Below are 26101 nucleotides of genomic sequence, written 5' to 3'. Positions count from 1 at the left end.
TATTTAAAGTAAAGCATTGTGTTTGTGTTTTGAAACATCGTTTGCTGAATGCCTTCACACAAAATAAAAGGAAAACAATGAAGTCAACAGGCAATGTGTTACTGAAAAGACACAGGAGCTTATTAAAATAAAGTAAAATATTATTGGTGTAATTTTCATGTTTTCTAAAACACTTGTGTAAGCACTGGTAGATTTATAAACAAAACCTTCTGTTCACAGCAAATATAGGGTCTACTCCATATAATTAAACATTAACTCTTTGACTTTGAGTGTCATTTTTATTTTCTGCCCCAAAATTTAGTGTATATATGTTTTCACTTAAATTTCATCATTATTTTGGACCATACAGGGCCAATATTGCTTTAATTTTTTGATCAAAAAGTTTGTCAATTTGTATAAAGATTTTATGTGGGGATGAGTGGACTGTTTAAAATAAATTTGTAGATGGAGCCAAAAGTTGACAATGACGCTCAAAGGATTAATACAAATTTTTAATAATTTATTATATTATTCTATTAACTATATGTTGCTATGGACAACCAGGTATTTTTGAATTTTGAACCAGTTTACAGGTCTTGATCAAAATTGTTTGTAAATTTGTAAAAGGTTTATTTTGAGAAAAGTTGAATTTTGCATTCACAAGAAAAATTCACAAACTATTTGGTAAATGGAACAGTTTTCCACATATTTTACTGTACCTAACATAATAAAGGAAAAATAAAAATTTTGGAAATAACTTTCAGTAATTTTGTTACTCAGCTTTTGTACAATGATATACTTTTTATTTACTTTATTAAAAGTATTATTCTAATTCAATACTGTATTATCAATCAACAAATTCATAAAACTATAACCCTAGGGATTAACCATTAGAAACTCTGGGTGGAGTTTAATACAACCACTATGCAAATTATTTTGTATTCCTTCCCTTTTTTCTCGATGAATTTGGTATACATTTTTTTAACCTCTTCTATTGAATGTGTACAATTTTCACTGCTGAATATTTTTTTCAAATTTTCTTTGCACTGACTTTCTTTTTCAAAATCCACTATCTCCCCCCTTGAGTTTTCAATAATTTGTTAGTTAATACATTAGTTCTAACCAATAACATACTGGTTTTTTTTTGTTTTTTTTTAAATTGGTAGGCTGACAAGGGCTCAATTTTCACCGACAGCACTAAGCTCTAAAATAACAGCCCTTTTGTAAACAAAATCAAGTTCAGTGAGGTATGATTTTGAAATCTAAGAATGGTCCCCTATATTTTTGAGAAATAATGGAATGAATTGTTATTAAAAATTATGTATAAGCACATTTCAAAAATTCTATGTTTATTTTCACTACCATAACATTAAAAGTTTTAACAGAAATAAATACTATTTTCATTATACAATTTTAAAACAGCAATTATTCTAATAGATGAAACACGCGGAATCTACTGACTCGAGTATTTAAAGAATTTCACAAACAGTTAAGGCAGAAGAATTTCTTGTCATTTGACCCTACCACCAAACTAATTCTATGTGTTTAATAGCAAAGACAGACGATGGAATGTCCATAGTAGAGTCAATAACCTTATCTATGCTATGGATACTGCAAATCGCTTTAATTTTACCATCTAGATAAATTGTTTGTGAATCTCACAGAATTCAACATGTTGTAGTTGTGAATATTTTACTGGGTTGCTTAAAAATATGCAGAGTCACTTTTCTGAAATTTAAGCTCTACTATATGTTATGATTGACAGTATTTCTTAAACCAACTTGAAGATAAAAATGAAACAGCCTTTATAATTACTATAAAGTGAAATCAGAAGTTAACAAAATAACTATGACTTCTATAATTATAACAATATCTTCTTTCTTATCATATTTGAAAGCTAGATGGTGGAGGACTTTGTGAAAAAAAAACTTGCAGCAAGAACAAAAAAAAATGGCTGTATATTGTAAAACATTTAGAGGCAGTGTGAGTTAAAAAAAATATGTTGTCAAGTAAATGTAAATAACATATTTGCAGAAAACCACTTTCCTTCTCCCCACACCCACCCAGTTTTGAGATGGGTAAACCTAATGAATACCCTGGTCATCCCTCCCATTTGATCTCAGTTCTGGTCATTAGATACTTGATATACCCGCAAAGTGCTGAATTTAAAATTAGGGTTCACCAGTCTGTTAAGTTATCATTACCAAGTTCATGACCAAAGGGATACTTCAGATAATTACCTCACTTATACCAATAAGGCACAGTTCACCCAGTGTGGTTCCATCAATTCAAGTTAAGGACAAACACATGGTATATTGGTATATGCTAATTGCTTTTCAGGGACAGTAAAACAGGGCAATGGAACTGGTGACTTTGAACTGAGACTTACGAAAAATATTGACATTGACTCCCAAGACTACAAACTGTAATATTCTTTTATTTTTTTTATTTCAAAAAATTGTTGTTTTTCAAAATATTCTAAAATACGTTTCAAATGGGACTGTAGAAATGCTTGGGTATACAGTTCATGACTTAAAGCATAGAGATAATTAGGAAAATATATTAATCAACTGAGGGTGTTATTTTGATCTTAGTGGGTCCAGTTACAATCTAACCTCTGAACGAAATGACAATTATCTTTTTTTCGGCTTAGGGATCAACACCTTTTTGGGCACATGGGTACGACGTACGTACATAGCTATAGAGTAAACGACTAATTTATGTTTGAATGACTATTAATTTCAAACTATTGCCATTTGATAGGGAGATGGCCACACAGCCTTGTCATGTAGTCCAAAACATGAATATGACTTCTGTGGAAAAATGCACTATGTTTCAGCACTACCGGTAGCACTTGCAATTTTCACTTATAAAAAAACAAGTCAGGAGAGACAATGTCCGGGACTGTCGCCTGGCACAAAAACATTTTTAAATCAAAGAAAGCTGAGAAAGAACTCCCATGTGCTGAGAGTATTGGAGACACATTAAATATAATTCGAAATTACTTAGCTGAAAACTAATTATGCAAATCAGAAAATTAATATGACCAGATTTGAGTGTAAAACTAATGAGGTCTGCGCAATGTAACAGAAAATCTATGTCTCCAAGTTTAATTGAAATGTGATTAGAACCAAAAAATTATGAATTATTATGCTTATTAGGGAATTAATATGAACAGATTTTTACCCCAAACTAATTAGGTTTGTACATTGTCCTAGAGCATCTTTGTACTAAGTTTCATTGAAATGGAATAATTAGCACCGTGAAAACTCCAAAATTTCGACCCCTCTAAAAATTTGACCGCCTATTTATTTGCCGGGTTTCGGTGTTTTATTTACCTCAAAATTTTCGACTCCACTAAAAATTGCCGACTCATTCTTATTCGAAAATTGCGACCAGTTTTAGTTTTCCCCCAAACGAAAAAGAAACCGATGTGAGCGTTCAAACGGGACCTTCCTCAAAGGCATGAATCTGGGTTTCTGATTGACTGAGAGATTTTTATTTTATTGGTAACGAAAATATATTCTAAATAAACGAAGTTTCAAATAAAAACGAACACAAAAATCTCGGCATGCTGCGTTTCTGAATTGTTGATTATTACTGTACTCAGTAGTGATTATAATAATGTACACAAAATAAATTTGTTGAATGGTTATGAAATACAAATAAAAGTCAACTTAGTTTCATCGTAAGCGAATGATTCCGGTCTCGTATAAACGTTTGATGCTGTAGGATATCCGCCATGTTCTCTTAGGTCAAATAGGTCAAATCGCTAATTAACCAATCAAAAAGCTGGATGATGCGAAAACGGCATGATTTTTTTTAAATAAAAAAATTAGTTGTTTTTAAAAAATAAACTGGTCATCTGAAGAATAATTTAACATTGTTCACAGTGATAACAGCTCATTCTCGAAAGGAAGCTTACCCGCTCACGCTAGTCACGATAAAAATCATACACGTGTACTCTTGAATAGACAGACGTCAATGACTACGGTAAAACTTAGACTCTATTTTAGCCGGCAGGATTGATTGAAATGTCCGAAAAATGACGCCAAAATACACCTTAAAAGTTCCATTTTATTTTCTTAAATCCCATTATATTTTTTAATCCAAGGGCGAATTTACGGCAGAATTTGGTCCCTCAAATCACCGGTACGGTGCTCAAATAAGGGACACGTGAGCTTTGATTCTAACCGGATACATTGCACTGGGTCGGGGAGATCGTTTGCTAAACTTCCATGTATCTTTTGTCCAATGGGTACCTGTACTTCGAACATTCGCAAGTTTTCCTAGGTAGTACGAGACAGCTTTGTCTTTTGACCTATTAGTTTTGTGCTGACCTCTTCTCCGCGTCTTGATGTTTTGTTTTGCTTGTCATAATACTCACTGATTGATGACTTTGTTTAGATTTTGAGTTACAACTCGGCCACGACCTTTGCTTTTACCGTGAAACATGAGGAAGTTTACGTCAATTGACGGACATTGCATTTTTTAAAAACTAATGAAGCACACTGTCTATCATCCCCATTTTTTTTTGCTGATTTCTATTCTGAAAAATTCGACCGTCCGAAAATGCACCTTAATTTTGACTCTAAAAACACGTCACATTTCTAACACAAATTATTTAAAACCAGTCGAAATTTTGGAGTTTTTACGGTACTTTAGATATCAGTGTGAAAGAATAAAATTGGTTAATTATGCAAATTAGGTAATTAATATGTACAGATTTTAACCCACAATTATTCAGGTCTGTCTATTGTCCTACAGCATCCATGTACATTCATTGATATGTGATGTATAGTACCTGAGATATCAGTGTGAAAGTTGGTTAATTATGCAAATTAGGTGATTAATATGCACAAATATTTACCGGAAACTAATTGGGTCTGCATAATTCTAGATTCATTGAAATATGATGATTAGTACTTTAGATATCAGTAGAAAAGCTGAAAATTAATTATGCAAATTAGGTAATTAATATGCACAATTATTTACCCTAAAACTAATCAGGTCTCTGCATAGTCCTAAAGGATCTATGTACCAAGTTTCATTGAAATGCGATGATTAGTACTTGAGATACCCGTGGAAAAGCTGAAAATTAACTAATTATGCAAATTAGGTGATTAATATGCACAAATATTTATCGAAAACAATCAATCTCTGCATAGTCCTTGAGTATGTAAGTACCAAGTTTTATTGAAATGTAATGCTAACTACTTATATCAAATGCTGAAAATTAATTAATTATGCAAATTAGGTAATTAATATGTACTGATATTACCATAAAAACTATCAGGTCTGTGCAGTGTCGTATGACATCTATGTACCAAGTTTCATTGAAATGTGATGATTAGTACTTGAGATATCAGTGGAAAAACCGAAAATTGACTAATCATTATGCAAATTAGGTAATTAGTATCCACGGATTATTACCAAAAACTAATCAAAACCTAGCATTAGTTCAGAGCATCTATGTACCAAGTTTCATCAAAATCCAATGAGTGGTTGTTTAGATATCAGTGGAACAGTCATGGAACCACTAAAAAATAGCTAATTATCATGCAAATTAGGTAATTAATATGTACGGATTTTTACCAAAAATTAATCAAATCTGCGCATATGTTCAGAGCATCTATGTACCAAGTTTCATCAAAATCCAATGAGTGGTTCTTTAGATATCAGTGGAACAGTCATAGAACAGCTAAAAATTAGCTAATTATCATGCAAATTAGGTAATTAACGTGCATGGATTTTTACCAAAACCTAATCAAATCTGCGCATTGGCCCAGAGCATCTATGCACCAAGTTTCATCAAAAACCGATATATGGTTCTTGAGATAGCAGTGGAACAGTCGGACACACATACACACATACACACATACAGACACACTAACTGCAAAGACTCCCATTTTGTGCTTCGCACATGGGAGTCAAAAACTAACTAAAAAAATAAAAAAATTTCAAACTATCAATCTGTACGGCATTATTCACAAGTATAGGTCGTGTGACCTGGCATAACTAAGCATCTACTCATTCAGTACATCAATGTGAGGATTTTATATGTTTTTGCAAAATATACTGAATGGCCTTTTAAATGCCATATATATATACAATGTATGTAATTTCCTACACTGAATATAATTATTTTTTTAGATTTCAATGGAAAACCCCAAAACAAACTCAGAACATGGACAACAAAGAATATCCCATGGCTTTGTTGGAAGACATCAGTCTTTAATACATGCTGGAAAATACAAAAGTTGAACGACTTCTCAACATACAGCATTAGGTAAATAAACATCAGTTTCCAGTCACACCAGTTGAATATTATAAAATATCTATACTGGTAAATGGTTTTATTACATAGGTATTTCCCCTGAACTATTGAGCTTGAAAAAAACTTGTAGATAAGGGGTAAGGAGGTCATAGTGAGGTCATTTCTGTGATGGATGACATCCATATAGTAAATAATTGAATCAGGAATTGACACTTTGTGACTTATAAATGTGTAATCAGGGCTTGATGTTAACTACATGTACACTGACTTTATATCTAAATCATATGTCGCCTACATAGTCTGTTACAGTAATTGAGGCAACTGAATTACTATACAGTTGTCTGAATAGCAATTTTATTTGTCTGTTCTAGGACTCTTTGAATGCCAACATTTTACTGTCAATTTTTTTTTTTTTTTAACAAAAAGGACATAATTTACCAGTTGGCTACATGGGTACAGGTGGGAACAAATTACAAAGTAAGTTTTTTTTTGTGGAGGGTGAGAAAATGAAGTTGGAGATCAAATGGTCATCAAGAACATATGTTTAACAGAATATGGAATAATCAGAATTAATATAGATTTATTTACTATAATCTTATACAATAAAGTTATGATACTTTTATTGGGATTTTACAATGCTAAATATATACCAGGGTAGTACGTATATTGAAAGACTTTTAGAAGTGAATTAGTTTTATCTCCGGCAAGCCGTACATTTTGATTGCGACGAACACTGTAGGCTCTGATTAAGTTAATAATTTATAACCATTACTAATTAATTGTGAGAAATGTTTGAGAGCAGCTAAATTATAATTTATTACCGGTAAGTATGTTTATTTTGTGTCATTTTTTTTTTCTGTAATCACTTGTTTACTGTACCATTTACAATACTTTAGTCACAGATAATTCAGTCATATAATAAAGTTCTACTGAGATACTTTCCAAAATTTCATCCTGTTGATAATTCCTGCGACTTAAACACTAAACAAACACACAGGTCTTTCTCCCATCTTGTTAAATCAGCTAATTAACCACCTACCAGTAGAACTAATTCAATGTACATGCTAAGTTTAACCTTTTCACTACCAGTTCCCCCTTTTCATTACAAATTCACAAAATATTTATAGTCTACACTTTCTTTCAGAAGATTGGGACAAAAAGAGACAAAAACAGAAAATTTACTAAAATTTTGTTAATTGGCTCTAAAATTAGGGTCCAATTCCAGAAATATCAGAGAAAATAAGGGAAAAAGTGCAGAAAAAAAGTTTGGGCATTAAGAGAGCAATAGTCACTCACCACGCATGTGCAAAATGTTTGTTGTTCAACATTGATTTTCCACAATCCTAGTGGTACATTTGTAATCCTAGTTGTAAGCATGAAGTTCCAAAATTATCAAATTTCACTCCGTGAAATATTCGTTGCTGTCTTCATATAATCCACGGAACTATCTATTGTTATATACACATTATTTTTGCTATTTTCACTGAATATACCTTTTTTCCAATAATTTACATTCATTTTCAAAATCAGTGAAAATAAATTACTGCAAAACACCCAAAACTTTTTTTTCAGCAAAAATTCCAGCTAAAATAAAGTAATTTACAGTAGTTATTGTGGTAATGTTTCTATTTTAAAGTGTTTTACAGTAAATAAAGTTTTTGACTAAATAGTCTAAGTCCATTTGACTTATTTTACTTACGTTTATCCCAGGTCAGTGGCCTTGCATGCGGTAAGGACCATTCTGAATCTGCGTATTCCATCACACCTGATTGGCTGCTGCCAAGACTAGCCGGAGAATCATAGCTCCACTCCCACATATCCCTGTCATCTGAAGCCATTTTTAGTGCTCCTGTGGAATCAATAATATAATTTGAGTTAATAAAAGTATATTAGTCTCTGTCAGTACTCAACTTCTTGAAATACACAATAGGTGATTAAATTTGCATATAATTAGCATAACAAATTATCTTTGTTTTGTTGATCGAAAATATTAGCACAAAATCTGTAAAAAGATGGGGGGGCATGTAAAGTTGGTTGGTGGGCCACCTATCCAACATGTTTTTGAAGAGAATAATTGTGAGTAGGGCAGGGAGACATGAAAAGTTGGTGGGTGGGCCACACACCCAAAAAGCTCTTGAGAAGAACACTTGTGTGTAAATATAGATACACAATGCAGTGAATAACAGTGTTTCCTCTAAAGCTTTTTTACAACTTTTTTTCATTGAGGACCCTTGATTTTGATCCTATTCATTTCAATCCTTTGAACACCAATGTCAAATTTAGTCATCTTTCACAAAATAAACTTACTCAAGTTTTTCTACATTTTATAAAAAATAATATTGACATTATGTCCACTTGGTTCAAAATCAACCATTAAATTTATAAATACTGTATTTGCTCTATTATTAGTGCATGTGATTACATATATGACTGAGGTGTGTCAATGGTCAAAATAAGTTATACTGTAAAATACTTTATTTTAGCTGGAATTAAGTTTCGCTGAAAAGACTTTTTGGGTATTGTGTGTGGAATTTATTTTCACTGATTTTTGATGAGTTGAATGCATTGATTTTATTTTTACTGAATCACTCCTTCAGTGGAAATAGTGAAAATTAATTCCAAGTGAAAATAAAGTATTTCATGGTATTTAAAAAAAAATAATTGCAATTTTTGGTTTGTGTTCGCTTCTATTTGAGCTGCACTTCCAACGGAGTAAATATGTTATGCGCAAAATGCTGCTCCGAAAATTGTTATTAGTGAAAAAATTAATAGTGATTGTGTATAAGTATATTGCTGTTAAAATAGGAATAACAAAACTGAATGACCTCCACTTTATACATTGTCTAGCTGAGTAAAGTGTTCATTCTTTGACCTGAAAATAGGTTGCTGCTATAGGCAATCAGAATGACAATACATTGACGACGATGAAAGGAAGGAATTCCAGAACAATTGGACAAGTGATGCAAGCAAACAACGTTAGCCTCCAAACAACGCCTGCACCACTCACCTGGTGTGATCTTAAGAATTGTGCAACACAGCGAGTTCAAATCACGAAAGAATAAGTTTTGGTTTAATTTAAACACAAGATGTGTGAAAAGCAACAGAAAATATACAAGTGTCTATATGTTGTATAGCCCAATGATTTAATGCACTACCAGTAATTTGCTTTACGTTCAATTTCATGAGAAGCTAACATTTTATGTGTACGGATAAGTCTGACCAGGTTTGCTGAAGATGCATACATAGCAGTCTCAAAACCTAGTACTAGTGCAAAAGTGTATGAATAAATGCACTGGTAAGGCCAGGAAAAAATATTCATGTGTTTGGTCACCACATACCACAGTTAAAAATATGCACACAGCATCTTTTTTTTTTTAGATTTTTAAAAAATTTGAAAGAAATATTTCATTTTCATGAAAAATCTTAATTCACTGACAATTTCAAAATGAATATAGAAAGAAAGCGGCCCATTTCAAAAAACAAGTGACCAAATAATGCTCGGCCAGTGATACACTGTAAAGTATTTATTTTTGCTGCGAGAAATTATACTGATTTAATTGCGTTCTGAATCTGATGACAAAAGTCTTCAGAATATTGATAACATTTTCATGACTCAAAACTGTTTTTCACAGACTCAGGAAAATTGTAAAAAAAAAATCTCAGGCCAACTTGAAGCAATCTACAGTACACCACATCAACATATCACAGGGCCAGAAATACAGGCTATTTATTTTCTCAAACAGGAAAAAAAAAATGTGTTTTTTTTCGTTTGTTTTTATAATAATTTTCTTTGGAATGAGTAATTTTGTTTGTAAATGTACATGTACCACATTATCATAGTATGGGCTAAGACACTGAACACACCATGGTAATGCAGACCAGTTAATAAGTTCACAATTTTAATGAATAGATTTAAAGACTGAATAAGAATGTTTTGACAGCACCACAATCAGTAATGCACAAATAAAAATAATCAAAGAAAGCTTAGAAAGAACTCCCATGTGCTGAGAGTATTGGAGACACATTAAATATAATTTGAAATTACTTAGCTGAAAACTAATTATGCAAATCAGAAAATTAACATGAACTGATTTGATTGTAAAACTAATGAGGTCTGCGCAATGTAACAAAAACTCTATGTACCAAGTTTAATTGAAATGTGATTAGAACCAAAAAATTATGAATTATTATGCTAATTAGGGAAATAATATGAACAGAGTTTTACCCCAAACTAATTAGGTTTGTACATTGTCCTAGAGCATCTTTGTACTAAGTTTCATTAAAATGGAAATTAGTACTTTAGATATCAGTGTGAAAGTTTAAATTGGCTAATTATGCAAATTGGGTAATTAATATGTACAGATTTTAACCCACAATTATCCAGGTCTGTCTATTGTCCTACAGCATCCATGTATAAACATTCATTGATATGTGATGATTAGTACCTGAGATATCAGTGTGAAAGTTGGAAATTGGTTAATTATGCAAATTAGGTGATTAATATGCACAAATATTTATCCGAAACAATCAATCTCTGCATAGTCCTTGAGTATGTAAGTACCAAGTTTCATTGAAATGTAATGCTCACAACTTATATCAAAAGCTGAAAATTAATTAATTATGCAAATTAGGTAATTATATGTACTGATATTACCATAAAAACTATCAGGTCTGTGCAGTGTCATATGACATCTATGTACCAAGTTTCATTGAAATGTGATGATTAGTACTTGAGATATCAGTGGAAAAACCGAAAATTGACTAATCATTATGCAAATTAGGTAATTAGTATCCACGGATTATTACCAAAAACTAATCAAAACCTAGCATTAGTTCAGAGCATCTATGTACCAAGTTTCATCAAAATCCAATGAGTGGTTGTTTAGATATCAGTGGAACTGTCATGGAACCACTAAAAAATAGCTAATTATCATGCAAATTAGGTAATTAATATGCACGGATTTTTACCAAAAACTAATCAAATCTGCGCATATGTTCAGAGCATCTATGTACCACGTTTCATCAAAATCCAATGAGTGGTTCTTTAGATATCAGTGGAACAGTCATAGAACAGCTAAAAATTAGCTAATTATCATGCAAATTAGGTAATTAACGAGCATGGATTTTTACCAAAACCTAATCAAAACCTAGCATTAGTTCAGAGCATCTATGTATCAAGTTTCATCAAAATCCAATGAGTGGTTGTTTAGATATCAGTGGAACAGTCATGGAACCACTAAAAAATAGCTAATTATCATGCAAATTAGGTAATTAATATGCACGGATTTTTACCAAAAACTAATCAAATCTGCGCATATGTTCAGAGCATCTATGTACCAAGTTTCATCAAAATCCAATGAGTGGTTCTTTAGATATCAGTGGAACAGTCATAGAACAGCTAAAAATTAGCTAATTATCATGCAAATTAGGTAATTAAGGAGCATGGATTTTTACCAAAACCTAATCAAATCTGTGCATTGGCCCAGAGCATCTATGCACCAAGTTTCATCAAAAACCGATGTATGGTTCTTGAGATAGCAGTGGAACAGTGGGACACACATACACACATACACACACATACAGACACACTAACTGCAAAGACTCCCATTTTGTGCTTCGCACATGGGAGTCAAAAACATTTGGTTATTTTTTTTTATTATGTTTGAGATAAATAAAAAGAAAAGATGAGAATAGATTTTTCAAATTGATAAAATTTAAATAGCAGTACAAGTTACTTATCCGGTGAAACATTGTGCTGTGGGTAGGAAGCCATACTTTTTTATGTTCATGTTTGTTATTTTATAATCGTGTTTAGGGTTCAGTGTTCTCCCCAGGCCTTTCAAGCACTGCGGGCCCGCGTCGCTTAGACAAACAGCCGCGTCGCTTTTGTTTCGCCCGCGATCCATGGAATCCTGCCCGCGATGCTTATTCACGTTGTATTGTTTACAAGTGTCAGCCTCGTCTAGCACATCTTTAAAACAATAACATGTATTGATCGAAAGGTAATCCCGCCTTTGTACATAGTTAGCCTTACAAAAACAGTGATAAAAACAGAAGTCTACAAGAAGTTACCAAGTCTATCAAGGGTGCGGAGCTGGCAAACCCTAAAATACTAGGGTAGTAATAATTTGCCCATTGCGTCGGGATGGTCTATCCCGAGTTGCTGCACTGCGATTAATTGCGTTTTTACTACTTCATCGCCAGTGACACTAATTACCAAGAATTAAAAAAAAACAAGTGAAATTAAGTCGCATCGGAAAAAAAAACTGTAAATAAATCGAAGTAAAAATTATTCAACTGCAGACGAGACGGACGAGGAAAAAACGAACCCTGACCTCTAGAAATACCTCATTCATAGTGCGTCATTACCGAGGAACGCCACCCTAAGGCGACGTAACGCATGTAGTGGTGAATACCCGTTCAACGCAATGCCGTCAGCTGACAATGTTACGGTGATCGTAGCGTTACACAAATAATAGGTAGATCAATGAAAAATCGCTGACTTTAGTTTTGAAATGCCGTTGTAGAAAAAAAATGTCATTATTGATTTATTAATTTCTTCATACAGATTTTACAAATTTAACAAACAATCGGTATCTTCGAAGGAATTGGAAGACATGTCATTAACAGAACGCTTGAAATGACGGCAAAAAATAGTGTCTAGATGTGTCAGCTAGTTCATGGTTGGTCGTAAACATCAATGGCGAAAACTCTCTACTAACTTCGATCGTGATCATATTATGGATCATGTCTAAAATTCATATGAAGGCGTGCCCCAGTAGGCGGTCAATTGTTATTAGGCTTGCGTACTTCGTTTTGTTTTCATGTTAACACGAGCCTCACACCTTCTGATATACTTCCGTAATCAATGCAAAGAAGGCGGTCGGTCGCCCTGATTCGCACCGTTGCAATCAAAACATTGATTTCAAAACCAGCTAAAAAGCATGATATTATGGTGTACCTTCAATTTCAAACGTATCACCTAAGAAAACCAATGTATCGAACGGTTTGTGTCGGTTTTAGGCACTGTCATGCATGTTTTGTGTGAAACTCTGACAGTTTCTGTCAACTCGACCAAACCCACTCCAATTGTTACGTCCATACAACAAACACATAGCGGCAACGACCTCGACATACGATCGGTGAATTCACACCTGAAGCACCCGAACTTACCTTAACAGTCCACATTATGAATTACCGCATACTTTTATCGAGATAGTGCACAGCACTGACAGACAAGTCGATGACCACAGTTACTAAATTCTATAAATTTGTCCAAGCAGCATAGGGCGAAACTTTGCCAAACTTAAGCCTCATACATGCAAGATGGCAGCTCTGGGTCCGTGAACTTTTGACCTCACCCCCGCAAAAAAAGTTTGAAAAGTTAACAACAAATAGCAAAATTCGTGTGGCGATTTTATTTTGAATGCGCTGTGTGTGGATAATTGTCACTACATTTTATGGCATGAGCAGTTACTTTTATCTCCAAAATTAAGTTATTTACGTAAACATATTCTACGAGCTTACTGCAGGGGGTGCCTACCTGTGAGTGTAACAGCCATTGAATAATTTGCATGTACCGGAGTGAACGAATCCGGGGAATAGATATATATTTTTGTTTTATTAGCGTTTAAACCAAATTTATTCTTGTATATATTTCAGCATACCACATTTTTCCACGTCTAGTTTCTGTTGGAATTATATTTGATAATGTTGATTCGAACACCCTGGATTCACACTTTTTGTACATTATCGTGAGGGCGCCCTTCGTTAGCGACGATTATGTGGTTGAGATTTTTTCAGACCCAGAAAATGCATTACCAGTGAGTCATACTAATGGTATTATGTACCAGAATGAGTTTCACTTCAGGAATCATAGATGGAAAACAATATCTTTTTTTTAATTTTGAGATAATTAGTTTTCCAATCACACACAAACTAAAACTACATTAGTTCTTACTGGGTTTCCACCCCCTGTAGATTTAAATTCAGAGACACAATCTGAAAACTCCCATGGTGGCGGAAAACGGGATTTATTATTATCAGTATTGCAGACGGAACCCATAGAAATAACATGACTACAAAAACTGAAGGGAATATCAAAAACACAAACAATAAATAAATATATAAACGCTTGCGGCAAAGTTGTGAAATATTAGTTATAAAAGGTATCATTTGCAATCAAGTTCTTTACTATAGAGTTATTACATAATACGACAAGAAAAACTATCGTCCATTCCCCAAATTAACTTCAAAATTATACGTGTAAGATCTAGCAAATGTCTCGGAAATACTACGAGGGAGTCGTCACCTGCGCATGCGTCAGATGGCAATAGCGTGTCATTGTTTACAGACAAGCGTCTACCCATAAAGTCACGAGAACATTATTAAATTTACGAATCAAAAATTGGGGTAGGCAAAGAAACTGTGTAACTGTACATTTTTTCAATAATAGCAACAAAATCAGTGCCATCCCGAATAGCATGTGAAACAGACTCTGAGAGTCCTAAAATGAGAGGATGGCTGGTGTAGACTGTTGAATTGAACTCACATTTCTTCTAAATGTTCACTAGAATACGACTTTTGTATTGCAAATTTCGTCTGAAAATGAACATATCTAGAAGGTTACAATATTAAAATTATTCACATCATAAAATCGGCAAGAGTTGGCACACCATACACCGTATAAATTTCTTTTCTTGTCGTTTTCATTTTCCTTTATATTCAACCCAGACTACACTACACTACACTACACTACACTACACTTAACTACACTTAACTACACAAGTGGGCCAAGAAAATACTCACTCGCCCCATTTTTCAAATGTTTACCAAGCCTCCTCTTCTATCTGTTACATAAAACTTAATTTTCTGATATTCTGGACATACCTTTGGCCACCTTTGTTACTTTGATTTATTATATCGGCAAATATAGATAAATATCTTGCCAACCGAAACAAGAAAGTTTAGTAATGTTGGGAATAAAGAATCACCAACCAGAATTTGTTCAGCGGGAAGAGGAGCCCGCTAGCCGAGGCGCGACTGCCATTTATTCCGAATTCAGTAGGTATAGGCAGTGAAAATCAATTGATATACTGAAGTTTGATGTTGTAATTTCAGTTGAAAATATCTGAGCTTGTTATCTAAATGTAGATATATGTATAGTCCTCTCATGCATACATTATATTATTCACGATTTCCACACAAAAAATTGTGAATGCATTAGCACAAATTATGTGACAACTATCCTGCGGTAACCAGTCTACTTGTACAGTGGTGTAAATACTACCATGCGGTAACCAGTCTGCTTGTACAGTCAGTACAGTGGAGTAAATACTACCACGCGGTAACCAGTCTACTAGTACAGTGGTGTAAATACTACCATGCGGTAACCAGTCTGCTTGTACAGTGGAGTAAATACTACCATGCGGTAACCAGTCTACTTGTACAGTGATGTAAATACTACCATGCGGTAACCAGTCTGCTAGTACAGTGGAGTAAATACTACCACGCGGTAACCAGTCTACTTGTACAGTGGTGTAAATACTACCATGCGGTAACCAATCTGCTTGCACAGTGATGTAAATACTACCATGCGGTAACCAGTCTACTAGTACAGTGGTGTAAATACTACCATGCGGTAACCAATCTGCTTGCACAGTGATGTAAATACTACCATGCGGTAACCAGTTTGCTTGTACAGTGGTGTAAATACTACCATGTGGTAACCAATCTACTTGTACAGTGGTATAAATACCACCATGTGGTAACCAGTCTACTTGTACAGTGGTGTAAATACCACCATGTGGTAACCAGTCTACTTGTACAGTGGTGTAAATACCACCATGTGGTAACCAGTCTACTTGTACAGTGGTGTAAATACTACCATGCGGTAACCAATCTACTTGTACAGTGGTGTAAATACCACCATGTGGTAACCAGTCTACTTGTACAGTGGTGTAAATACCACCATGTGGTAACCAGTCTACTTGTACAGTGGTGTAAATACTACCATGCGGTAACCAGTCTACTTGTACAGTGGTGTAAATACTACCATGCGGTAACCAATCTACTTGTACAGTGGTGTAAATACTACCATGTGGTAACCAGTCTACTTGTCGGTGACTTGTACAGTGGTGTAAATACAACCATGCGTAGTTCCAAACGTCGATGCATGAATAATACCGTTTTGGAAAGCATGTTCAAGGAACCATGCATCTCACTTCAAAAAATAGTCATATCTTATGAATAAACGAACAAAATGAGTGGAAATCACATCAATAGATTTTTAGATTGAACCTCCAAACAGATTGTTATTGTTCAAAATACATTGATTTGAGTGATTTTGATCTTATTCAAACTTCGCCATTGCCTGCAACATAACCTGCTCAAATTTAGTGAGTTGTACTGATTGGTTTGAAAATGACACTTTAAAAAAACATTTATATGCCCCGAATGATTCAAGTTTCTTTTTAGGAAGATTTTCAATGAGTGAAAAAATCACCGATTGCCAATTTACGGCATACACAGCCAGTCCACACACCGCAAAATTACCTCATTTTTTTCTGTGGGGGATAGAGTAGTGCGCTTCGGTAGTGCTTGATGATAGAATAAAAAACAGTCAAATGTAGATGCCAAAAAAAAAAAAAAAAACATGGTATGGTTTATTGTTTATCAAACTGGCATCGAAACATGTTACAAATGAGCCCCAAAACTCTGAAACTGGCCCTTTATATAGGTACTCGTCGAACGTGAGAGAAAACATGTAAGCGGGAAATTAAAGCAGAAATACAAATGAGTAAATTGCGCGGGCGAAAAAAGATACAACAACGAGTAAAATAATTGGTAGACATTATCAAAGCGCTCATTGGCTGAAATTAAATGATTCTAATTGGTCGAGAATTATTCAAAGGAATCCCTCCTGCGAAAGGATAAACGAATTAACTATAGCGAAATGACATGTAAATAATAATAATAATAATAATAGTATTATTTTCTCAAAAATAACAGAAGGGGAGATCCGTCATATCTGAGGAGATCCTTAGGAGAATGTTTGTTTGCTTTCTGTCATAGGACTCATATATTCCAACGATCTTTATTGGAGTACAAGTATTCGCCAAGTTGACTGCAATAACCTATTCCTGCATGTCTGCTTTACCATGGAAATTAGTAGGACTTAGTACTACCTTACATGGTCTCATACCACTAAACAACCAATGACCGTTCGTAGCAATTTAAATGCCTTGCAAGAACCAATAACATTTTTAAAATATTTTTTCTCTCAGGTGCTCCCTGTTTGAGGGCATGCATCGACCTGGGTCAAAGGTGAAACTAACATGTGGTCTCTGTTTAGGACTTAGCGGCTGTACAGCTGGGGGTTTATTCTGTGTGTATTTGGATGTTCTGATCTTGGTGATTTTCGAATTATTTCTCATAATGTATTTTGTATAACATAATTATTTGTCTAGCCTTTAATAACAAACCACCTAAGTTTCTGTAAGAAATTACACATAGTACACAAAATCGAAAGATATTTGTTTTCCCACTTTACTCACCTTATCCGAAGTTGTGGTCACTGAAACGTATGTATTACACCACAACCATATGTCGAATTAACTCTGGTTTTTCTGCAGGCCGCATAAATCTTTCGCCTTTTACTAAAGATTTCCGTGCAGAGGAACAACTAATGAGTCTATAATCAAATTTTTGATAACCCCGCTCAATTGCGGGGCGATAAATAAACAAATATTAGAAATAATTGAATCGGCAACCTGAATATGTACGATATTCAGATGACCAAATCTTTCAGTATCCAAATTTCGACGATGGCCAGGCTCTATCGGGCGGGTTTACAACAGACGGGCAGGTTTCATGACTGTCTAATCAGGCCCGGGTATGCTTGGGCAAAATTCAACATCGCCGTTTTTTGTTTGTTTGTTTTTTTCATTTTTATTTCACAGATTACTTCCAATTGGCGGATCTTTGTGGCCGGGCACTGACCTTCTGTAGAAATTTACACTTTGGTTTGATAGCTCATCAAATTCGCACGAGTTGCGCCCTCTACCAGCGGATACAGGGATATGTTGAAGTAGCTGTCGACTGAAAGGGCAAGTTATTAAAAAAATCATGAAGGTAAACTATTAATTACATTGTTGACTATCAACAGTTTGTACTTACGAGGCGCGGAATGTAAATTTATTATTTTGTGTATACTAGAAGAAAACGTGCTAATAATTCAAAATTACGTACGTATTGGAGGCCGTGGCGTGTGTGTTTTAAAATGATGTGTGCATTTTCATTCGACCTCACACACGCCATTTTTAAAAACACACACGTCGTTTTTAACACACACGTCATTTTTAAAAACACACACGTCATTTTTAAACACACACACGTCAATTTTAAACACACGTCATTTTTAAACACACACGTCATTTTTAAACACACACGTCATTTTTAAACACACGCCATTTTTAAAAACACACACGTCATATTTAAACACACGCCATTTTAAAAAACACACACGTCATTTTTTTAACACGCACGTCGTTTTTAAACACACGCCATTTTTAAAAACACACACGTCGTTTTTACAAACACGTTATTATTTTTACATTATTTTTAAAATACACATGTCCTTTTAAACACACACGTTTTTTTAAATACACATAATTTTAAAACACACACGTCATTTTAAGACACATCATTTTTAATTCACACGTCATTTTTAAAACACACGTTTTTTAAATCACCCACGCCATTTAATATACACACGTGATTTGTTAAAGCACATACCATTAAAACGCACAGTCACGCCGTTTTTTTAAAAATGCACACATCATTTTAAAACACACACGCCACGGCCTCCAATACGTACGTAATTTTGAATTATTAGCACGTTTTCTTCTAGTATACACAAAATAATAAATTTACATTCCGCGCCTTGTAGTACTGACTGGCAGCTAAACTTTGAAGTGCTATATGCTAAAACAATGTTACAATCATACTGGACATTATGCCGAAAAGAAATCTAAGATTAATTATAATATCCGAAATGACGAGACGGTTTTCACTTTGAACAACATTGTTACAGTATCGTCGCTATAGAGCGCGACTTAAACGTTTATTGGTCAGAAAGCAGGGGCAAATTATGTATTTCTCATATTCAAGGCAGCGTTCCTCATAATGTATTTTGTATAACATAATTATTTGTCTAGCCTTTAATAACAAACCACCTAAGTTTCTGTAAGAAATTACACATAGTACACAAAATCGAAAGATATTTGTTTTCCCACTTTACTCACCTTATCCGAAGTTGTGGTCACTGAAACGTATGTATTACACCACAACCATATGTCGAATTAACTCTGGTTTTTCTGCAGGCCGCATAAATCTTTCGCCTTTTACTAAAGATTTCCGTGCAGAGGAACAACTAATGAGTCTATAATCAAATTTTTGATAACCCCGCTCAATTGCGGGGCGATAAATAAACAAATATTTGAAATAATTGAATCGGCAACCTGAATATGTACGATATTCAGATGACCAAATCTTTCAGTATCCAAATTTCGACGATGGCCAGGCTCTATCGGGCGGGTTTACAACAGACGGGCAGGTTTCATGACTGTCTAATCAGGCCCGGGTATGCTTGGGCAAAATTCAACATCGCCGTTTTTTGTTTGTTTGTTTTTTTCATTTTTATTTCACAGATTACTTCCAATTGGCGGATCTTTGTGGCCGGGCACTGACCTTCTGTAGAAATTTACACTTTGGTTTGATAGCTCATCAAATTCGCACGAGTTGCGCCCTCTACCAGCGGATACAGGGATATGTTGATGTAGCTGTCGACTGAAAGGGCAAGTTATTAAAAAAATCATGAAGGTAAACTATTAATTACATTGTTGACTATCAACAGTTTGTACTGACTGGCAGCTAAACTTTGAAGTGCTATATGCTAAAACAATGTTACAATCATACTGGACATTATGCCGAAAAGAAATCTAAGATTAATTATAATATCCGAAATGACGAGACGGTTTTCACTTTGAACAACATTGTTACAGTATCGTCGCTATAGAGCGCGACTTAAACGTTTATTGGTCAGAAAGCAGGGGCAAATTATGTATTTCTCATATTCAAGGCAGCGTTCCTCATAATGTATTTTGTATAACATAATTATTTGTCTAGCCTTTAATAACAAACCACCTAAGTTTCTGTAAGAAATTACACATAGTACACAAAATCGAAAGATATTTGTTTTCCCACTTTACTCACCTTATCCGAAGTTGTGGTCACTGAAACGTATGTATTACACCACAACCATATGTCGAATTAACTCTGGTTTTTCTGCAGGCCGCATAAATCTTTCGCCTTTTACTAAAGATTTCCGTGCAGAGGAACAACTAATGAGTCTATAATCAAATTTTTGATAACCCCGCTCAATTGCGGGGCGATAAATAAACAAATATTAGAAATAATTGAATCGGCAACCTGAATATGTACGATATTCAGATGACCAAATCTTTCAGTATCCAAATTTCGACGATGGCCAGGCTCTATCGGGCGGGTTTACAACAGACGGGCAGGTTTCATGACTGTCTAATCAGGCCCGGGTATGCTTGGGCAAAATTCAACATCGCCGTTTTTTGTTTGTTTGTTTTTTTCATTTTTATTTCACAGATTACTTCCAATTGGCGGATCTTTGTGGCCGGGCACTGACCTTCTGTAGAAATTTACACTTTGGTTTGATAGCTCATCAAATTCGCACGAGTTGCGCCCTCTACCAGCGGATACAGGGATATGTTGAAGTAGCTGTCGACTGAAAGGGCAAGTTATTAAAAAAATCATGAAGGTAAACTATTAATTACATTGTTGACTATCAACAGTTTGTACTGACTGGCAGCTAAACTTTGAAGTGCTATATGCTAAAACAATGTTACAATCATACTGGACATTATGCCGAAAAGAAATCTAAGATTAATTATAATATCCGAAATGACGAGACGGTTTTCACTTTGAACAACATTGTTACAGTATCGTCGCTATAGAGCGCGACTTAAACGTTTATTGGTCAGAAAGCAGGGGCAAATTATGTATTTCTCATATTCAAGGCAGCGTTCCTCATAATGTATTTTGTATAACATAATTATTTGTCTAGCCTTTAATAACAAACCACCTAAGTTTCTGTAAGAAATTACACATAGTACACAAAATCGAAAGATATTTGTTTTCCCACTTTACTCACCTTATCCGAAGTTGTGGTCACTGAAACGTATGTATTACACCACAACCATATGTCGAATTAACTCTGGTTTTTCTGCAGGCCGCATAAATCTTTCGCCTTTTACTAAAGATTTCCGTGCAGAGGAACAACTAATGAGTCTATAATCAAATTTTTGATAACCCCGCTCAATTGCGGGGCGATAAATAAACAAATATTAGAAATAATTGAATCGGCAACCTGAATATGTACGATATTCAGATGACCAAATCTTTCAGTATCCAAATTTCGACGATGGCCAGGCTCTATCGGGCGGGTTTACAACAGACGGGCAGGTTTCATGACTGTCTAATCAGGCCCGGGTATGCTTGGGCAAAATTCAACATCGCCGTTTTTTGTTTGTTTGTTTTTTTCATTTTTATTTCACAGATTACTTCCAATTGGCGGATCTTTGTGGCCGGGCACTGACCTTCTGTAGAAATTTACACTTTGGTTTGATAGCTCATCAAATTCGCACGAGTTGCGCCCTCTACCAGCGGATACAGGGATATGTTGAAGTAGCTGTCGACTGAAAGGGCAAGTTATTAAAAAAATCATGAAGGTAAACTATTAATTACATTGTTGACTATCAACAGTTTGTACTGACTGGCAGCTAAACTTTGAAGTGCTATATGCTAAAACAATGTTACAATCATACTGGACATTATGCCGAAAAGAAATCTAAGATTAATTATAATATCCGAAATGACGAGACGGTTTTCACTTTGAACAACATTGTTACAGTATCGTCGCTATAGAGCGCGACTTAAACGTTTATTGGTCAGAAAGCAGGGGCAAATTATGTATTTCTCATATTCAAGGCAGCGTTCCTCATAATGTATTTCGTATAACATAATTATTTGTCTAGCCTTTAATAACAAACCACCTAAGTTTCTGTAAGAAATTACACATAGTACACAAAATCGAAAGATATTTGTTTTCCCACTTTACTCACCTTATCCGAAGTTGTGGTCACTGAAACGTATGTATTACACCACAACCATATGTCGAATTAACTCTGGTTTTTCTGCAGGCCGCATAAATCTTTCGCCTTTTACTAAAGATTTCCGTGCAGAGGAACAACTAATGAGTCTATAATCAAATTTTTGATAACCCCGCTCAATTGCGGGGCGATAAATAAACAAATATTAGAAATAATTGAATCGGCAACCTGAATATGTACGATATTCAGATGACCAAATCTTTCAGTATCCAAATTTCGACGATGGCCAGGCTCTATCGGGCGGGTTTACAACAGACGGGCAGGTTTCATGACTGTCTAATCAGGCCCGGGTATGCTTGGGCAAAATTCAACATCGCCGTTTTTTGTTTGTTTGTTTTTTTCATTTTTATTTCACAGATTACTTCCAATTGGCGGATCTTTGTGGCCGGGCACTGACCTTCTGTAGAAATTTACACTTTGGTTTGATAGCTCATCAAATTCGCACGAGTTGCGCCCTCTACCAGCGGATACAGGGATATGTTGAAGTAGCTGTCGACTGAAAGGGCAAGTTATTAAAAAAATCATGAAGGTAAACTATTAATTACATTGTTGACTATCAACAGTTTGTACTGACTGGCAGCTAAACTTTGAAGTGCTATATGCTAAAACAATGTTACAATCATACTGGACATTATGCCGAAAAGAAATCTAAGATTACTTATAATATCCGAAATGACGAGACGGTTTTCACTTTGAACAACATTGTTACAGTATCGTCGCTATAGAGCGCGACTTAAACGTTTATTGGTCAGAAAGCAGGGGCAAATTATGTATTTCTCATATTCAAGGCAGCGTTCCTCATAATGTATTTTGTATAACATAATTATTTGTCTAGCCTTTAATAACAAACCACCTAAGTTTCTGTAAGAAATTACACATAGTACACAAAATCGAAAGATATTTGTTTTCCCACTTTACTCACCTTATCCGAAGTTGTGGTCACTGAAACGTATGTATTACACCACAACCATATGTCGAATTAACTCTGGTTTTTCTGCAGGCCGCATAAATCTTTCGCCTTTTACTAAAGATTTCCGTGCAGAGGAACAACTAATGAGTCTATAATCAAATTTTTGATAACCCCGCTCAATTGCGGGGCGATAAATAAACAAATATTTGAAATAATTGAATCGGCAACCTGAATATGTACGATATTCAGATGACCAAATCTTTCAGTATCCAAATTTCGACGATGGCCAGGCTCTATCGGGCGGGTTTACAACAGACGGGCAGGTTTCATGACTGTCTAATCAGGCCCGGGTATGCTTGGGCAAAATTCAACATCGCCGTTTTTTGTTTGTTTGTTTTTTTCATTTTTATTTCACAGATTACTTCCAATTGGCGGATCTTTGTGGCCGGGCACTGACCTTCTGTAGAAATTTACACTTTGGTTTGATAGCTCATCAAATTCGCACGAGTTGCGCCCTCTACCAGCGGATACAGGGATATGTTGAAGTAGCTGTCGACTGAAAGGGCAAGTTATTAAAAAAATCATGAAGGTAAACTATTAATTACATTGTTGACTATCAACAGTTTGTACTGACTGGCAGCTAAACTTTGAAGTGCTATATGCTAAAACAATGTTACAATCATACTGGACATTATGCCGAAAAGAAATCTAAGATTAATTATAATATCCGAAATGACGAGACGGTTTTCACTTTGAACAACATTGTTACAGTATCGTCGCTATAGAGCGCGACTTAAACGTTTATTGGTCAGAAAGCAGGGGCAAATTATGTATTTCTCATATTCAAGGCAGCGTTCCTCATAATGTATTTTGTATAACATAATTATTTGTCTAGCCTTTAATAACAAACCACCTAAGTTTCTGTAAGAAATTACACATAGTACACAAAATCGAAAGATATTTGTTTTCCCACTTTACTCACCTTATCCGAAGTTGTGGTCACTGAAACGTATGTATTACACCACAACCATATGTCGAATTAACTCTGGTTTTTCTGCAGGCCGCATAAATCTTTCGCCTTTTACTAAAGATTTCCGTGCAGAGGAACAACTAATGAGTCTATAATCAAATGTTTGATAACCCCGCTCAATTGCGGGGCGATAAATAAACAAATATTAGAAATAATTGAATCGGCAACCTGAATATGTACGATATTCAGATGACCAAATCTTTCAGTATCCAAATTTCGACGATGGCCAGGCTCTATCGGGCGGGTTTACAACAGACGGGCAGGTTTCATGACTGTCTAATCAGGCCCGGGTATGCTTGGGCAAAATTCAACATCGCCGTTTTTTGTTTGTTTGTTTTTTTCATTTTTATTTCACAGATTACTTCCAATTGGCGGATCTTTGTGGCCGGGCACTGACCTTCTGTAGAAATTTACACTTTGGTTTGATAGCTCATCAAATTCGCACGAGTTGCGCCCTCTACCAGCGGATACAGGGATATGTTGAAGTAGCTGTCGACTGAAAGGGCAAGTTATTAAAAAAATCATGAAGGTAAACTATTAATTACATTGTTGACTATCAACAGTTTGTACTGACTGGCAGCTAAACTTTGAAGTGCTATATGCTAAAACAATGTTACAATCATACTGGACATTATGCCGAAAAGAAATCTAAGATTAATTATAATATCCGAAATGACGAGACGGTTTTCACTTTGAACAACATTGTTACAGTATCGTCGCTATAGAGCGCGACTTAAACGTTTATTGGTCAGAAAGCAGGGGCAAATTATGTATTTCTCATATTCAAGGCAGCGTTCCTCATAATGTATTTTGTATAACATAATTATTTGTCTAGCCTTTAATAACAAACCACCTAAGTTTCTGTAAGAAATTACACATAGTACACAAAATCGAAAGATATTTGTTTTCCCACTTTACTCACCTTATCCGAAGTTGTGGTCACTGAAACGTATGTATTACACCACAACCATATGTCGAATTAACTCTGGTTTTTCTGCAGGCCGCATAAATCTTTCGCCTTTTACTAAAGATTTCCGTGCAGAGGAACAACTAATGAGTCTATAATCAAATTTTTGATAACCCCGCTCAATTGCGGGGCGATAAATAAACAAATATTTGAAATAATTGAATCGGCAACCTGAATATGTACGATATTCAGATGACCAAATCTTTCAGTATCCAAATTTCGACGATGGCCAGGCTCTATCGGGCGGGTTTACAACAGACGGGCAGGTTTCATGACTGTCTAATCAGGCCCGGGTATGCTTGGGCAAAATTCAACATCGCCGTTTTTTGTTTGTTTGTTTTTTTCATTTTTATTTCACAGATTACTTCCAATTGGCGGATCTTTGTGGCCGGGCACTGACCTTCTGTAGAAATTTACACTTTGGTTTGATAGCTCATCAAATTCGCACGAGTTGCGCCCTCTACCAGCGGATACAGGGATATGTTGAAGTAGCTGTCGACTGAAAGGGCAAGTTATTAAAAAAATCATGAAGGTAAACTATTAATTACATTGTTGACTATCAACAGTTTGTACTGACTGGCAGCTAAACTTTGAAGTGCTATATGCTAAAACAATGTTACAATCATACTGGACATTATGCCGAAAAGAAATCTAAGATTAATTATAATATCCGAAA

General features: G+C 34.9%; 1 protein-coding gene and 8 non-coding genes across 9 annotated transcripts in view; 8 read left to right on the top strand and 1 right to left on the bottom strand.

Moving 5' to 3' along the window:
• Positions 1–13607, bottom strand: part of LOC146729455 (triple functional domain protein-like) — a 126403-nt gene extending 112796 nt beyond the window's left edge. The window contains exons 1-2 of the mRNA XM_085495846.1: positions 13430–13607; positions 7956–8105 (exon numbers count right to left, since the gene is read on the bottom strand). Of these exons, the coding sequence (XP_085351972.1) occupies positions 7956–8094 (139 nt within the window). The 5' untranslated portion in view covers positions 8095–8105; positions 13430–13607. The remainder of the gene's footprint in view (positions 1–7955; positions 8106–13429) is intronic.
• Positions 13608–17869: 4262 nt separating this feature from the next.
• Positions 17870–17989, top strand: LOC144347799 (U5 spliceosomal RNA). The gene has a single exon (XR_013419732.2). It is a non-coding gene; the product is annotated as a U5 spliceosomal RNA (small nuclear RNA).
• A 1629-nt stretch (positions 17990–19618) lies between these two features.
• Positions 19619–19738, top strand: LOC146729454 (U5 spliceosomal RNA). Its single transcript, XR_014928475.1, has one exon. It is a non-coding gene; the product is annotated as a U5 spliceosomal RNA (small nuclear RNA).
• Positions 19739–20588: 850 nt separating this feature from the next.
• On the top strand, positions 20589–20708 carry LOC146729453 (U5 spliceosomal RNA). The gene has a single exon (XR_014928474.1). It is a non-coding gene; the product is annotated as a U5 spliceosomal RNA (small nuclear RNA).
• An 850-nt stretch (positions 20709–21558) lies between these two features.
• Positions 21559–21678, top strand: LOC146729452 (U5 spliceosomal RNA). The gene has a single exon (XR_014928473.1). It is a non-coding gene; the product is annotated as a U5 spliceosomal RNA (small nuclear RNA).
• An 850-nt stretch (positions 21679–22528) lies between these two features.
• LOC146729451 (U5 spliceosomal RNA) lies at positions 22529–22648 on the top strand. The gene has a single exon (XR_014928472.1). It is a non-coding gene; the product is annotated as a U5 spliceosomal RNA (small nuclear RNA).
• Positions 22649–23498: 850 nt separating this feature from the next.
• On the top strand, positions 23499–23618 carry LOC146729450 (U5 spliceosomal RNA). Its single transcript, XR_014928471.1, has one exon. It is a non-coding gene; the product is annotated as a U5 spliceosomal RNA (small nuclear RNA).
• Positions 23619–24468: 850 nt separating this feature from the next.
• On the top strand, positions 24469–24588 carry LOC146729449 (U5 spliceosomal RNA). The gene has a single exon (XR_014928499.1). It is a non-coding gene; the product is annotated as a U5 spliceosomal RNA (small nuclear RNA).
• Positions 24589–25438: 850 nt separating this feature from the next.
• LOC146729448 (U5 spliceosomal RNA) lies at positions 25439–25558 on the top strand. The gene has a single exon (XR_014928470.1). It is a non-coding gene; the product is annotated as a U5 spliceosomal RNA (small nuclear RNA).
• The last annotated feature ends 543 nt before the right edge of the window (positions 25559–26101 follow it).

Source organism: Saccoglossus kowalevskii, chromosome 22, assembly GCF_978046115.1.
Source record: "Saccoglossus kowalevskii chromosome 22, keSacKowa6.1, whole genome shotgun sequence".
Lineage (NCBI taxonomy): Eukaryota > Metazoa > Hemichordata > Enteropneusta > Harrimaniidae > Saccoglossus > Saccoglossus kowalevskii.
The sequence above is the reverse complement of the archived record's forward strand: the minus strand, read 5'-3'. Positions and strand labels throughout refer to the sequence as shown.